Below are 16,735 nucleotides of genomic sequence, written 5' to 3'. Positions count from 1 at the left end.
CTGCATTCACGTCCTCAAAATGGGAAGACAAAATATAGCCTAAGTTAGGCTGGGAGCAGTGGTTCATGCCTGTAATCCCAGCACTTTGGGAGGCCTAGGAGGGCAGATCGTCTGAGGTCAGGAGTTTGAGACTAGCCTGAGAAACATGGTGAAACCCTGTCTCTACTAAAAATACAAAAATGAGCTGGGCACAGTGGTGCATGCCTGTAGTCCCAGCTACTCGGGAGGCTGAACCAAGAGAATCACTTGAATTCAGGAGGCAGAGGTTGCAGTGAGCCGAGATCATGCCACCGCACTCCAGCCTGGGTGACAAAGCGAGACTTCATCTCAAAAATTTATATATAATATATATTTATAATATTTATAAATATGTATATTAATATATTTATAATATGTAATACATAATATAATGTTATATATTTATAAATATATTAGATATATAATACACATACATTATATATTATATATATATCATATATATATAGCCTAAGTTAGCCTCATGTGTCAAGCAAAACACGACAGTATTTCTTTGCAGGTGCGTCTGCTTCTACAGATTTAATGGTATGCTTCACTCATTTATATTATCTGCCTCATCCTCCTACACAGTTGAATTTATGAGCCTTCGGAAAGTAGTTTATGTAGTACCAGTGACAAAGAGACACCTATAGCTCAGTGTTTTTTTATTTCAATCTTTTTACTGCTCCAGGCTGCTCTCTTCAAAAACAGAGCAACTCATCCGAATGACCAGACTCTTCAGGAGTATTTACTCTCAAGATTCACAAAGGCTTAATGAAGCATATCGAACAGTATTTCTATGTTAGCAAATGTGTACTTACTGCCTGTCCATTACACAAGGTCCCTTACGAGGATGCACTTTGTAAAATATTGCTTGGATTTAATTTTAGAAAAAAATTTGTCTCTGCATATAAAAACACTTGCTTTATTTGGTCAGAAAGTAGAAATGATGCAATCTAACATATTTCTCTCTTTGTCTTAGCTTACTGGACGAAGATAAGGGAAAATAAAATAAAAATAACCTCGCTGTTTTGGTAAAACACATTTCCAAGGGAACACTTTTTGAAAGTATTAGTCACTGCATGCAAGATACTATATCTTCATGGGTTTTAACAAGTTCCATTATTTGAAAGTACTTCTTAGATAAAACTCAAATTATTTGCTAAATTTAGGCTCATCTAACTAGAGCCTTTTAGATGCCAGTTTACTCAAAAGCAGAAGGATAAACTAGACAACAGTGACATTATTTTTAGTTCAATGCTTCCATGAACATACACCCTCCCCACCCCCAACCCCTGTGGCAGACTGCATTTTCCAGAGACGGCCACATCAGTGAATATCTTCTTCTCTATATGCTCCTCCTATCCTGTGACTGACATGTCTCCCACCACAGGTAGGATCTGTGTTTCTCCCCACCTATAAATCTGGGCGAAGGTGGTGACATCTCATACCAATGGAGTGTGACAGAGGTGATATCAAGTGACTTCAGAGGCTGGGTCATGAATAGTGATACAGCTTCTACTTAGCTCTCTCTCTCTCTGGACATGTGTCATGGGACTCCTGAGCCAACTCCCCTGAAGCTGCATGCTGAAGGCATTGTGCGAAGGGTCTAATTAGAGATATGGAGACCTGCTCCAGCTCCCAGCTGTTCCAGTCTCCCCAGACCAGGCACCAGATACATGAGTAAAGACGCCATGAGATGGCTCCAGCTTCAGTCACTATCTGGCTCTAACCTCACTGGGGAGCACCCCTCCTCCAGTGATAACTGCAATCCACACCCTAATTCCTGACCTACATACAGGAACTATGAGAGACAATAAATAACTACTATTATTTTAAGCCACTAGGCTTTGAGATGATTGGTTATGTAGTCATCAATAACTAGCACTCCACCAGCTAAAAAATATACAGTATGTCCCAGAACTTACCTCATTGATTTCAGTCCCATCTGCATTGTTATATACGATTCGATAACCATTGATCTGTCTTGAAGTTGGGTCCCAGGTTAATCGAGCACTGTTAGAGCCAACATTGGAGATTCTCAGATTTCTTGGTGGACTTAAAGCCACTTGGCCATAAATGGAAGAGAAAATAATTAAAATGTCAAATTACATACACATAAAAAGAAACTGCGTCTTTGACTTTAATTTACATATGAAAAGTGTCACCCAGATAATAATTTATAACACTGAAATAACCAGTATTGTCTCATAAAAATCAATAATGTTCTCTAATTAGCAAAGAAAAAAGTTTTCTTTGTAGAGAATAAATAGCAGTAATAAGTTACACAATGTTAGAAATAAGATTTAGGTAAATTTTCTGTGCCTATCACTCTAGCCTGATGTAAGTAAGAAACCTAATGGATTAAAAACAAAGTAACTTGAAATAAAATTTTAACTAGTTCACTCAATTACCAGGTGACTCTGGCAAAGCCACTTTACCTCTCAGCTCCACAATTTCCCACATGTAAAATGAGGGGATGCCCATCCACCATTTCCACGTTGGTATCTATTAGGCAACTCCAACTTAACCGGTCCAAACGGAATCAGTGACTCTTGATGCCTTCCCCTAATTCTTCTTCCCTCAGTCTTCCCCTCTGAGCAAATAGAAACTCTATCCTTCCCACTGATCAGGTCAAAAACCTTGGAGCCTCCTGGATTGCTCTTTCTCTTGCAACCCACTTCTAATCCATCATCCAGATCTGACCCCTTCTCTTCACCTCCACTGCCACCATCTTGGTAGAAGCCACTATCCCCTCTTGGCTTGGATTCTTGCCATGGTCTCCCAGCCAATCTCCCAATTTCCATCTTTCCCCTACTATTAATATAATTATTCCTCAGCAAGCAGCCAGAGTGCTTCTTTTAAAATGTCAGGTAATTTCACTTCTCTGCACAAAATATTCAAAATGGCTCCTAACTCCCTCAGCATAAACCCGCAGTACTTAGCACGATCTTTTCTTTTCTTTCTTTCTCTTTCTCTCTCTTTCTTCCTTCCTTCCTTCCTTCCTTCCTTCCTTCCTTCCTTCCTTCCTTCCTTCCTTCCTTCCTTTCTTTCTTTCTTTCTTTCTTTCTTTCTTTCTTTCTTTCTTTCTTTCTTTCTTTCTTTCTTTCTTTTTCTCCCCTCTCTCCCCTCTCCCCCATCTCTCTCCTTCCTTCCTTCTCCCTTCCCTTCCCTTCCTTCTCCCTTCCCTTCCCTTCCTTCTCCTTTCCCTTCCCTTCCCCCTTCCCTTCCCTTCCCTTCCCTTCCCTTCCCTTCCTTTCCCTTCCCTTCCCTTTCCCTCTCTTCCCCTCCCCTCTCCTCCCCTCCCCTCCCCTCTCCTCCCCTCCCTTCCCTTCCTTTCTTTCCTTTCCATTCCTTTCCCACTCTGTCATCCAGGCTGGAGTGCAGTGGTGGGATCTCAGCTTGCTGCAACCTCCACCTCCCAGGTTTAACTGATTCTCATGCCGCAGCCTCCTGAGCAGCTGGGATTACAGGCGTGTGTTACCACACCTTGCTAGTTTTTATATTTTTGGTAGAGACAGGGTTTCACCATGTTGGCCAGGCTGGTCTTGAACTCCTGACCTCAGGTGATCTGCCTGTTTTGGCCTCCCAAAGTGCTGGCACTACATGTGTGAGCTACCGCAGCCAGCCTAGAGTGGTCTTTACGGCCCTACATGACTGGTCTGCTGCCATTTCACTGCTTCCATCTCCTACTACTCCGTGCCTTTTCCATGCCACTAGCTGTGACTGGAACCTGCCATGCATGCTCATTCATAGGCCACTGCACTTGCCTTCTCTTTGCCTTCAAGGCTCTTCCCCCAGATATCTGCATAGCTGGTATTTGCTTCTTTCAGGTTTCTGACCATATGCCACCTTCTTGATGAAGCTATCTATGATCATCTCATGTAAAACAGTTCTTTACCCCCATACTATAAGTCTCCTTCTTCTGCCCTATTTTTTTTTCACTGTATATTTCTGGTTTATTGTCTCTCTCCCTCAGTATATTGTAATCTCAGGGGGTTAGATACTTTGGTTTCATTTTGTTCTCAGATCTATTCCCAATATAGCGAGTACTCAATAAACATTCATTGAATCAATGGGTAATTATTTGACCTGAATAAATCACAGTGGCTTTGTGAGACAAATAAAAATAAACATCTTACTATTGCTTTAAAATTATTTAAAGAGGTATTGGTATTTCTGCAGATTCCTAACTGTCAATTCCATAGCTTTTTGAACCTCTTCAAGGACCTCTATCTAATTCAACAAATTAAAAATTTTCCATAATTTTTGACAGTTTCATGAGCTCTTTACAGGCTTATTGTAAAAATAATTGTTAACATTTCCTGAGTGTTTTCCATGAGTCTGACACATAACATATGTTAACTTATTAAATTCTTACATTAGAATGCAAGGATAAAGTTGCAATTTTCCCCATTATATTGATCACAAAATTGAAGTAACTTGGCCAATGTCCCAGTGAGTAGGAACAGAAGAGCAATTCGAATTTAACCTAAGAAATTGATTAACTGATTCCAGAGCCCATGATATTAACCAGGATGCTAATTTCTCCTCTCTCACTGTTTCTCTCTCTTACTCACTCTCTCATCCCACAAACTCAGTGCTGATAGAGCCAACAAAGCAAAAAACTTGAAGACAAATAATGACAATTACGAGCCATAGCCACCAAGCATGATGTTTCCTAACCTCAAAGCCCAGTCCTTTCATTAATTCAATACATACTGATTTTTGACAATAAAGATCTTGTAGGAGTTAGTGACTCTCTTAATAATTAAGGTGCTAGTGAGAAAGTGTAGAAAAGAAAAAAAAAAGCAATATAATTAAGTAGTGTGCACATCTGGCTCTAAATTTTTCTGGAATTCCATTACATTTGGCAATATAATGGAATAATGTCTAATTTACTTTGCACATAAAAATGCCAGCCTCAGGAACAAGTATCTAGGATATCATTTTTCAGGAGCTTTTTGCTAATCATGGGAAGGAGTTGTACATGTTTTAATAAGTATAAATAAGTGAACACTCTGAGTGAAAGAGAGATGGGCTGTTGGGGAAAGCTTTTCTTTCAAATGGTTAGAGTCCCAGAATTCACTTATGTGGTAGATGCTTTGTAGCATGATTCATTTCTTTTCTTTTTCTTTCTTGGGCTCTCCCAGAGCTTTTGTTTGTTTCTTTGTTGTTTTAATTACATTGGTCTTTCTCTGAAGAGCAAGAATAACATAGCCTTGACTAACACAGAATGGATGTGTGCAAACTTCTTTATCATTAAACTTCTATTTTGTTTTCCCAAATGGAATCTTAACGAGAAAGGCATTGTAGAAATTGTGCTATTTATCTCCTCCCAAGTCCAGAAGAAGAGTGGTGAGCAAGACCCCAAGTCTCTCTGCACTTTCTTATGTTTCAAAAGATCATGAATAGAGCCATATTTTAATAGTATGTGGTATTATTAGAATGCCATAGTAATATTTTGTTTATATCATATTTTTTAAATAAATACATACATTTCCCAAAAAGTACTAGGAATTCCCTACATCTAGCCAAAATTAGCCTTACCAATAAAATTTTTACTCAGTTGAAAATGAATTACAATAGTAATAGGCTCAGATAAATACAGCAAAGATTTTTAGGGAAAAACGTTTGTTAATTTTGATATGAGTGGAAAATAAACAGATATTCAGTAACTATGTACTGAATGTTTTCACATATACTACTGTATTTAATCTTATATCAACTACATGCTGTAAAATTATTGCTCCTCCTTTTATACAACCAAAAAAGTTTTATTGCTCACCCATTGTCACCTAGCTAAAATATGAGTTGAGCTGAGATTCCCATCTCAACTGCTATCTTGCAAAGCCCACACTCTTCCCTCTATATTCTGACCTGCATTTGAATTTAGACAAAGAAAGACACAGGTGGAATTATCTGGAGGATGCTGAAGTTCGGTTCTGGCAACCGTATCATTTATAATAATACAATATATAAAAAATACATTTCCCTGCCCTAAATAGAATATGAGATTTTTTAAATTACAATTAGCTTTTAAGAGGTTTCAACCTAACTAGTAGTTCCAATTCAGAATCCCCACATTCATGCGGGCTTTTACTACAGCATCCCAACTGAATGGCTGTGCTGCTCACATGTTGTTTCTTGTCCCGTAACAGGATCGCTGGCCTCTTCTCCAAACATGGCATAAACCGTGACTGTGTATTCTGTATTGGGCAACAACCCACTCAATTCAATATCCGTATGGGTCTCTCCAATTTTCATCTGAAAAGAACACATATTGTTAGATCATTTGCCAATACATATTATTCATGCTGATCGGAGTGGAACAGAACAAAGGTGAGACTTCATGGGATAAGACTTTACATCCCCTCACAACCCCTCCATCAAACAGGCTTCAGTCATAACTTTTAAATTGTCTCGTGTCATTTTATATTAGGAACAGATATTATGGAACCATATAAGTCGAAAAGTACCATGTGAACTGTGTTAGGATAACTCTTTACATCTGGACAAATGGCAACTCCAGCCAGAATAACAATGTTGAGTATATGCTCCCCAGGAGAGGGTGGGTGAGATTGAATCAGGAATGTTCTCTAGAGACTGTGAGCTCCAGGCCAGTGTGCTGGAGGCAAGGCCAAGTGGGCACCTTTCATTATTTGGCTAATTCTAACCAGTGCTCTGGCCACATGCCCAGTTTTTGCTTCAAACTCAATTGAAACTGGGCCAGTTTTGTGGCCCCATTCAACAAGAGAATCCACGCAGTTGAATTGCAAGTTACTTCCACTATTCAGAAGAGATCAAGTCACCTTGACACCCAACTTGGCAATTTGCTTTCTTGATTCTTGAACACGTTTTCTGACCCCTGGATGCAGTCAAACTATCCAACATTCTCAGTTGTGCGACAATAGAGTGATGGGATAGTTTTATGTTTTGGAAGGAAAAAAAAAAATCTCCACAGACAGTCTATAGGCAGATGACTGCCAGGGCTAATCATCAAGTTAAAATTTTGAATTTTGAACTATCTCAATATATATAACATAAACTCACAGAAAATAATATAATACACACTGATGTACCCATTACTCAACTTGGATAAATATCAAATTTTTGTCATATCAACTTCAGATTTTATTTTTTTAAAAATTAATATATTCAGATAAAACAAAAGGTCTTTCTCATTCTTTCTGTTCACCACCTCCACCCTGAAGTTGATGTATATCTTACTGCTGCATTTTTGTACTTCTGTACGTATATAGATATATCTATAAACAATATATGATCCTGTATGTTTAACAACACACATAATGGGATCATATCAACATAATCTTTTTGCAGCTTGCTATTTTTTCTGTGTTAATATTACATTTTGAGATTTATCCATGTTGATACACAAGGACAGAGTTGACATCATTAATTCCTTTATGGTATTCTTTTCTATAAATATATCACTATTTTCCATTCCTCTATTAATAGGCATGTTAGTTGTTTGCAATGTCTTATTCCAACCAAGTGCCTGCATTGAAAAATGCCTGCAAGATGTTTCCCTATATTTCCAAAAAATATATATATCTTCAACAGGATGAAATATTTCAAAATACCCTCCGAAGCAGCTGTACCAAACTACATGCCCGCCAGCAGTTACAGGAGTGATTCTTTTCCTATGTGCTCATGAATACACAGTATTATCAGACTTTAAATTTTTTTGCTAATCTATTGGTTATAAACTACTATTCCTTTAATTCTTTTTCTCTTTCATAGTGAGGCTGAGCATCTTCTCAGCACCATTTGTAAGTCTCTCTTTTGTCAAAATAATTTAGATCAACTTTAAATTCAAATAGGCAAAAGCTGTCTAAGCCTTGGAAATAAAAAGACACATGTCACCAATACTCTATTCTTGACACTCAGATTCACCATTTTTTTGACCCTAAAGATTTCTGTCGTCAGAGACAGGCTTTATACAATTTTAGACAACCAAGTTCTCTGAACTGCTTTGCTTATTAACTGTCCCTCCCTGGTCATTACACTTCCATGTGTCAGATTCATCCTCTTCATTCCTTACATGTCTGCATTATAGCTATTGTCCCCTATAAATTAAAAATGAGTACTAAAATGTTTGAAAGTCATTTGAAGGTCAAAGTTTCATCATTTAAAATGGAATAAATTCAAAAATTTGCACCAACGATGTAGGTCTATCTACCTCTCAAATTAGTAAGAAAAAACTTAATTCAGTGCATACAGAGAAAATAGTCACTTATGCACTACATAAAGCAAAATATATAACATTCCTCTAGAGTTATTTGGCAATACTGAATGTAAACCTTAATAATTTGCCTACCCTTTGAAAAACAAACTCTATTTCTAGGAATTTATCCTAAGGAAATAAACAATTATGCAAAGATGTATGTTAGGAATATTCACAAAAGCATTATTTATATAGCAAGCTATCTAAATATCCAAAAACATAGATTAATTAAACATGGCCTGTTCAAACCAACAGTAGAATACTATGGGTGTATACAATGACTTCGTAAAATTTTCTTTAATGACACGGAACGAGATTCACAATAAATAAAATGAAAACAGCAGGCTACAAAACTGCTTCCATTTGTTGCTTTTAAAAAGCTTGACAAAGACCGTTAACAACGGCTATCTCTTGGTGGTGGGATTATACGTGATTCTTTTTTCTTTTGGCTAATCTGAATTTTCTACATTTTCTACATTAAATTTTTACAATAAAAATTTTATTTTATTTAAGGAAATAAAAGATTCTAGGACTGTAGTAGGTAGCAGGTGGTTACCTCTTTTTCATCCCCAGCCAGGTCCTCTGTTAGAGGAGCATAAAGGATCAGGTAACCTGAGGCCCCAGGTACTGCATCCCATTTGACTCGCATGCTGTTCTCAGTCACATCATACAGTAGAAGGTCAGAAGCCATGGGTAAAGCAACTGCAAGAGATTTTTTTTTTTTTTAATATTGAGCCACTTACATATGTGTGCTTGAGAAAAATGAAATTATCAAGAAATAAGATTGACCATAAGAAGGGAGAAAGGGGTTAAGAATAAATTGCAAGCTCCCGGGTTAAACAATGCTGATGAAAAACAGCATATGTTTTCAAATATGGTTCTAGACTCTCCCCAGTGTGGCCCTGCCTACTCTTCTAACCACAATGTCAAGTTCAGGACTTTGCTGACATTTCCAGCTCCTCGTACACGGATCTATGAGAGTGCTTACAGTCTTTCATTGCACTAATCTACTTGCACATCCTTGATTTGCGTTCCCACCCCCTACTACACTAAAACATCCTTTTTCTTTTATTTATTATTTTTTGAGACCCGTTCTTCCTCTGTCATCCAGGCTGGAGTGCAGTGGTGCAATTTTGGCTGCAACCTCCACCTCCTAGGCTCAAGCAATTCTCCCACCTCAGCCTCACAAGTAACTGGGACCACAGCGGCGTGCCACCATGCTCGGCTAATTTTTGTATTTTTTGTAGAGACCGGGTTTCGCCATGTTGCCCAGGCTCACTAAAACATCCTTGAGAACAAGGATTGTCACTAAAATATTTCTGCAAAGTGAGGGCATTAACACTCATCTGAGAGATCGTTGCCAGGGATAAATCCAATAGATTTCAGAGATGATGATCACAGTGCGTGGTGCATTGTGATTAGTGTTGTTTACACTGTTATTGTTCTATCAGAGGCAGATTTTTTAGAGCAGTTTTGCATAGTGCCTCGCATGTAATAGGAACTCAATTAATATTAGAAATGACTACAAGATGTTCGATCTTTTTTAAAAAATTATCTCTTCTCATGATTCTGTGTGCATGTGCATGTGCGTGTGTGTGTGCGTATTATGTGTGCATGTTGTCATTGTGTGTTACTATGATCCTACCCAGGAAGGGAATCATTAATATTCAGAAGCTTGTTTTACCTACAATGATATGAACAATGAAGATAGCAGTAACATAATTTCCTTGGCATTCTACTGAGCAGGAGAGCTATGGAGTTTTTTCTCTACTTCTACTGACAAATTCATGGACAATTCTTGATTCATAACAGGCATTTATTAAATACTTATTTAATAAATGAATGAATTTTTTTGTACTCTTCACCACCAAGATTGCTTTTAAACCTATCAGAGATCTATAACAACTTTTTCAAGACATAGCACCTGCAAGACTACAGCTCTAGCATGGACAAGTACCACATATAGCACGACAAATGTCTTCTATGAATTTGATTGAATTTGATTCAGCATGTCTATCAACACGACCTGAGCAGAATTTCAATTTAAGAAAGGCCCCCTAAGCAGCACTCCACAAAGTTAGAAGTGGGCTAGAATTAAATACATACGTGTAGTTTCAGTTCCCCGTAGGCCTTCACTAGCAGTGTGGGCATAGATTGCAAAGACTGCTATCTGATATTCAGTTAAAGACATCAAGTTTTTCAACACTGTGGAAGATACACTTCCATCTACCACCACCTGTTTAAAGAACAGTTTGAGTAATGAGAGCATGGAATATCTTACACACAGAAGTGAAATCAAAAAGCGAAAATATCTCCAGCAAGAATATTTCATTGAATTATTTTCTTGTTTGTGCCACATCCTCCTTTCCACTGTGGCAGTCAAACGCTCCTTGAATTTCTACATGAAGTGATGTACCTTTTATGGAATGTGTCCAGAAGTCCCTTGTTAATTCATATCTAATAGAAATAACTGTGTTGATACCAGGCTAATTATTATCCTATTTACATCCACTTAATAACAATAAACATGATATTTTTCCATAGAGCTTTGGGAAACATTTAAAAGATTTATTAGTCATGAAAAATAAAAGAATCATTGGAAGCACTCGGATCTCTCTCCTTTTTTTTTTTGGTCCAAATGATTTAAGACGCCACAATCTACTTCTCTAACGCTTAAAAAATATCATAAATCCTACCATAACACAGAACATTGTGAAATATGCTGAGGTCAGTCAGAGGTTAGAACAACAAAAAGAAAAAGAAAAAAGAATTTCATTGTGTTTTAACATATTCCTTGTGAATTGTGGTATCAAAGGTAGGAAATGGGAAGGATCCAATCATCTGGCAATAGGTGTTCTCGCCTGTGTTAGCCAAGCCATAAAAAATGCTGGCCACAGCTGCTTTATTATGGCTTTTCCATTGCACTCATCCCTACAAATGTCCAGGAAACTCCAAGGCTTGGAGGAGTAGTCCATATATGACCACGTACTTTGGAATGCACAGACTTCACTGAGGCAGAAAGCTCAGATCACTCCTACACAGAAAAAATGCACAAATAGCAAAAGGGGTCCTGGCCAGATAATTAGCTACTGATACCTTTTACTTTAGAACTTACTAATTTTAAGAAGAAAAATACATTGTGTTAGAAAGTCATACATGACCAGTTCTGAGCGTTATTTGGAGAGATGAAAGATATAATTGCCATAACTCAGAGATATGGGAGAACAATATGAACAAGTGGAAATGCATTTCAGTCAAATTCTTTAAAATGTCTGTGACAGAATAATCTTATACATAAATTTCTGCCTTGTTCTCACTACTGTAGAAGACTCGAGAGAATAAAAAGAATGGTTGAAAATACTGTCTCCTTATTACCTCCTCTGGTTTTCCACCCCTGGTAGGATAATACACAACTCTGTATTTTTCCACACTTCCTGGGGCGTGAGTCCAGTTAACCATAAAGCTTCTGGCAGTGACTTCAGAAGTAATCAACTCCGTAGGCGGCCCAGTGATGGCATGGGCTGAGGCTAAATTAAAGAAACACATCAAATAAACCTCTTACCCAAAGTTATTTCTTATGAAGCTAAGACATCTCATTAGACAGAAATAAATACTGATTTTATGCTGCCTCTAAGATTTTCCTCTTTAGATAAGTTGATTCAGTTATCCATTTGTTCATTCAAACATTTAAATGTCTATTAGGTGCCAGGTACTACGCTAAGTTCTGAGGATACCAAACTTAAATAAGATATAGTTCTTGACTCCAGAGAACTTTCTCAAATTAAGGTCACTGTTAATAAATAATAAAAACAAACATTAACAGCTGGGCATGGTGGCTCATGCCTGTAATCCCAACACTTTGGGAGGCCAAGGTGGGTGGATCACCTGAGGTCAGATCAGGAGTTCCAGACTAGCCTGGCCAACATGGCAAAACCCCGTCTCTACTAAAAATTCAAAAATTAGCTGGGGATGGTGGCAGGTGCCTGTAATCCCAGCTACTCGGAAGCCTGAGGCACAAGAATCGCTTGAACCAGGAGGCGGAGGTTGCAGTGAGCCGAGATCGTGCCACTGCACTCCAGCCTGGGGGATAGAGCGAGACTCTGCCTCCAAACAAACACACAAACAAACATGAACTAAGCATGTGTGTATTGAAAGGTACTCTTCAGAGTCTTTAGAATTTTTTTGTTTTTTTAATCTCATCTACTTCTCCCTAGTTCCTGTTACTGTTCACACTTCGTATGTGAGAAAATCAAGGCACAATGAAGTTAGCTAACATGACCAAGGTCTCACAATTAGTATCAGAGTTGACATTGATATCTGGGCTTGACACAAGAGTCTGTGTTTTTAAGCATCAGAGAACACAGGTTCTATAGTAAAAATTTCAGTTCAACAAGTGACTAATATCTAAAAATGTTAAAGAAGTAAAAGCAACTAACATATACTAAATGTCCACTATGAGCTCAACACTATGTAAGCATTTTTTTGTATGTGTTACACATGTTAAAGCAAATGATTCTATAAAAATTTGGGACATGCAAAATCTAAGTGGAGAGGGATACAATATGTAAATGATAATAACGAGGTAAAACTTTAGAATTTCTCACACTTCAAGGGCACTCACTCAAAGGGACTTTAATAATCTCAATTTTTAAAATACTGTTTTGAACACAAACTATGGCCTCCTGATGATACTTTATTACATGCTGTATCATCAACCACATGTAGACTATTTTGGAAAAACTGAGCTCTAAAGTAGCTTCGCTTTGAAGCTCAGAGAAATGTGTTCAGGATCATACTGCTTGGATGTCCAGCCCAGCCCCATGAGATCTAGCCTGGGGAAAGGGGAATGATGACAGAGAGAAGGACATGTAGCCAGAAAGAACCATTTCACACTGGTTACAACAGAGGCAGCAAATAAAACCAGACTCTTAAAAGAAGACTTGGATATTACCCTCTTCTCAGATTACAACTCTATAAGGCAAGCGTAACCTGCAGACCAGTGATATTGTGAGGGGCAAGGCTTAAAAATCCATGATGGATTTGCTCCCAGAAAGAGAAGAGCTGTGCTTTACTCTATTCCTTTTGCTGAGTATAACTAAAAACTCTGGAAATTATATCAAAGACAAGCACAAGAAGACGCTGAAAAGTAGAAAGAAGAAGGTCAATGAGTGCAGAACTACAGGGCTCGGGAGCTCCCAGCAGTGAGCTCTCACTTCCTTTTACTCATATATCCCACACATGGAGCTAAAGTATCTGGCAACCTAGAAATACCAACAGATACAGACTAAAAATTGCTAACAAAATCTTCTCCCTCTAGCAAAGGACCAGGAAATGGCCAGCCTACCAAGACTGAAACTTTTTAAACATTTTTGGCAATAACTGTTCTACTGCAGTTAATCAACACAGAAAAAAACTGTGGCCACACCTTTACCCATGCCAGCAAAGGCCTAGTGGGAAGCCAAAATTTCTAGCCTTTCTTGGCTGTAATAGGGTGTCCTAATATCCACCCCAAGCCCCTCATGCCAGCTAGGGTGCTGTGAGAGGTCAAGCAGAGAAGAGATATTCATCCCCAGCAGATGGTAATGAATATTTTCCCCTACAATCCTATCTGTGATATCAAAGGAGACCACATGAAGAGCCTGCCTGGACCCTCAACCCCACCCGGGAGTAATAAGGCACCATCCCCCTCACTCTGTGATGGTGTCAGAGGAGACCTAGCAGTGAGTCAGGACTTTCACCACTGTCCAGTAGCAAGGAGGCCACTCTTAATGAAAACTAAACTAAACTAAACATGCAACTGGGACATGATCCAGCCATTGTACTACTGGGCATTATCCCAGAGAAATGAAAACTTATGTTTGCACAAGAACCTCTACATGAACATTCACAGCAGCTTGATTCATCATAGCCAAAGGCTGAAAGCAACCCAGGAGCCCCTCGACGTGTGAGTGGTTAAACAAACTGTGGCACATCCACATCATGGAATCTGACACTCAATTAAAAAGAAAGCGCTGTTGACACATGCAACAACTTGGAGGAATCTCCAGGGAATTCTCCTGCATGAAAAAAGCCAATCCCCAAAGGTTACATACCACATACCTCCATTCACATAATATTTTTGACATGAAAAATATTGGAGATGGAGTAGTGGTTGTCTGGGATTATGGAGAGCGGGAGAGGGATATAAGTGAGGGTGCCTATAAAAGGGAACAGGAATGATCCTTGTGGTGGAAATGTGCTGCATCTTGTCTGTATCAATGGCAAGCATTCTGCTTATGGTAATGTAATTAGCTTTACAAGATTTTGCCATTGGGGAAGCGAGTAAAGAACACACAATCTTTCCATGTATTATTTCTTACAAACTGTATTTGAATGCATAATCATCTTAAAATTAAAAAGTTTAATTTTTAAATAAAAGTAAATGTTACATTATGGAGAAAATCATCTTGTGTTTAAAGAGTCTCTCCTTCACCTCCACAAAGCCTGCTAATATACTCCCTTTTCTACTCTGACGGCTCGGGTCTTAGGGGAATAGGGGATCTTCAGAAAGCCAACATGAAAAATGAAAAGAATTTTCCCAGTTCACGATAGGCTTGTGCACCGTAATACTGACATCCACAGGACTGCTCTGTCACTCACTTTACCTTTAATTTCTCTGTCCTGTTCTTCCACTCTAGAGCAGACAGTCCTGGTCAGACTCTCCACAACTGTGTGCATCAGGTCAAATTCGGCAACATTGTACACATGAGTGCTGTCCGGTTCGGAGGCGATCTCCTGCAGCTCATTCAAATCTGCGTTCTTCACCCCTTACACAGAGGACAACAGGAGAATGGTGACCTTTATGCCCCCTTGGAAAGAGTGACTGTGGTGGGCCTGATCTGACCCAGTCAGTCAATCTTCACTGCAGTCAAAGCATCATCTGCTACTTGTATATATATATTTAAAATGCACACACATGAAATAAACTGATGAAATGAAAAAATATCATCTTATATCTATTATATAACACAAAACAATAGCTCTGATTCTAACAAGTTATTCATATAGAAAGAAAATAAGCAAAAAAAGGGAAGAGCGAGCATATGTACCATTGACGAGATGAAAGCTATTATGTGCTTATGTCCTGGTAAACAACACTTGGGACTCCCCCAACCCCTTCTGAGAGGCTGCTTCAGTCACCCTCCCTCGTTCTGGTGGACTTGCAGTCTTGGATTTGGTTATAGGCATCTGCCACTTTAAAGGGGAACATTTCATATCAGATTGCTTTTTACAAAAAGTCAGTTGCAGAATCATTTTTAAATGATTAGATATTAATTTTACTCAATACATAGTAACAGGAAAATGACTTAATAAAAATAACTTCTGTTTTGCATGAATATTGAAGAAGCATTAGTAATTAAACCAGCATCCTAAACTATCAAAGCTTCAGGTTTAAGTTTCTATAAAATAAGTTTACTGAAATTGAGAAATACTGCTAGGACAAATATACATATATATATATATATATATATATATATTTGAAATTATTATTATATAGCATTAAGCCAAGGAGAAAGCTAGAGAAAATTATTTTTTAACATACTCAAATACAATTTGCTGTCTAGAAACCACTGCAATTTTACTAATGTAAATAGAAAGTTTCTGGTCCTTCCACAGTATCTACTGAATTCCATGGTCAAACACAAAGTTGGGTGTCTGAAATACAGCAGGGACTAGAATAGGACAGAAAGCAGTGAACACAAACCCTTAAAAAAGAGTTTGATCACCGTGCCCCCAAGCACCACAGTAAGTGTTTTCCATACAATAACACCTTTAATCCTCACAGCCAATCCTATGAGTTTAAAACTATTGTTCCCCTATTTCATACTGCCTCTCAGAAGACTGCACATTAAAATCACTGTATATTTACCAACAATGTTAGAGATAGGAAAGGAGAGGCATAAGGTTAAGTTTTCTGGGTGGGAAGGTAGATTTCCCTTCCCCAAGCTTCATCAAACAAGGAGGATTTCTTTATAATCCCCGTCATTTCAATCATCAGAGGGCATTAAAAGGAGGTTCTATAGAAGCAAGGAAGAGAAATTACCTGGGGCAACACGAATTACTTCTTAGATGGCTGACTGTGCCAATTAATTTATCTTTCAGCCCCAACATATTGAGCAACAAAGCGTTAGTTGTCTCTGAACTATTTGCTTTAGGAGGTTGCAGGATAATAAATACTGCTGATTTCCAGGTAATTTTCAGAGAAGTCTAAACCACATCTGGATGAATTTACTTAAAGCTTTGCTTAAAAACTCACCTATTTATCATTAACAAGAACAGAAAATGGAGAATAAACACATAAATTAATCCTCCATTAGTTGAAGTCTTTGACAGAGATTTCCTTCATTGGACAAAAGGACAGGAAAACAAATCTCCCTGATGGTTCTTGCCCGAAGGACTTCTACAATTGCTTCTAAAATGCACATCTGAATT

General features: G+C 38.2%; 1 protein-coding gene across 1 annotated transcript in view; it reads right to left on the bottom strand.

Annotated features, from left to right (window-relative positions):
* The window catches only part of COL14A1 (collagen type XIV alpha 1 chain), a 250,092-nt gene that overhangs the window by 162,089 nt on the left and 71,268 nt on the right, over positions 1–16,735 (bottom strand). The window contains exons 9-14 of the mRNA XM_023223077.1: positions 14,908–15,069; positions 11,639–11,790; positions 10,370–10,499; positions 8,820–8,965; positions 6,153–6,282; positions 1,944–2,083 (exon numbers count right to left, since the gene is read on the bottom strand). Of these exons, the coding sequence (XP_023078845.1) occupies positions 1,944–2,083; positions 6,153–6,282; positions 8,820–8,965; positions 10,370–10,499; positions 11,639–11,790; positions 14,908–15,069 (860 nt within the window). The remainder of the gene's footprint in view (positions 1–1,943; positions 2,084–6,152; positions 6,283–8,819; positions 8,966–10,369; positions 10,500–11,638; positions 11,791–14,907; positions 15,070–16,735) is intronic.

The sequence above is a fragment of the Piliocolobus tephrosceles genome, chromosome 7 (genome assembly GCF_002776525.5).
Source record: "Piliocolobus tephrosceles isolate RC106 chromosome 7, ASM277652v3, whole genome shotgun sequence".
In the NCBI taxonomy this organism is placed as follows: domain Eukaryota; kingdom Metazoa; phylum Chordata; class Mammalia; order Primates; family Cercopithecidae; genus Piliocolobus; species Piliocolobus tephrosceles.
Note: the sequence above shows the minus strand (reverse complement) of the source record. Positions and strands in the feature narration are given on the sequence as shown.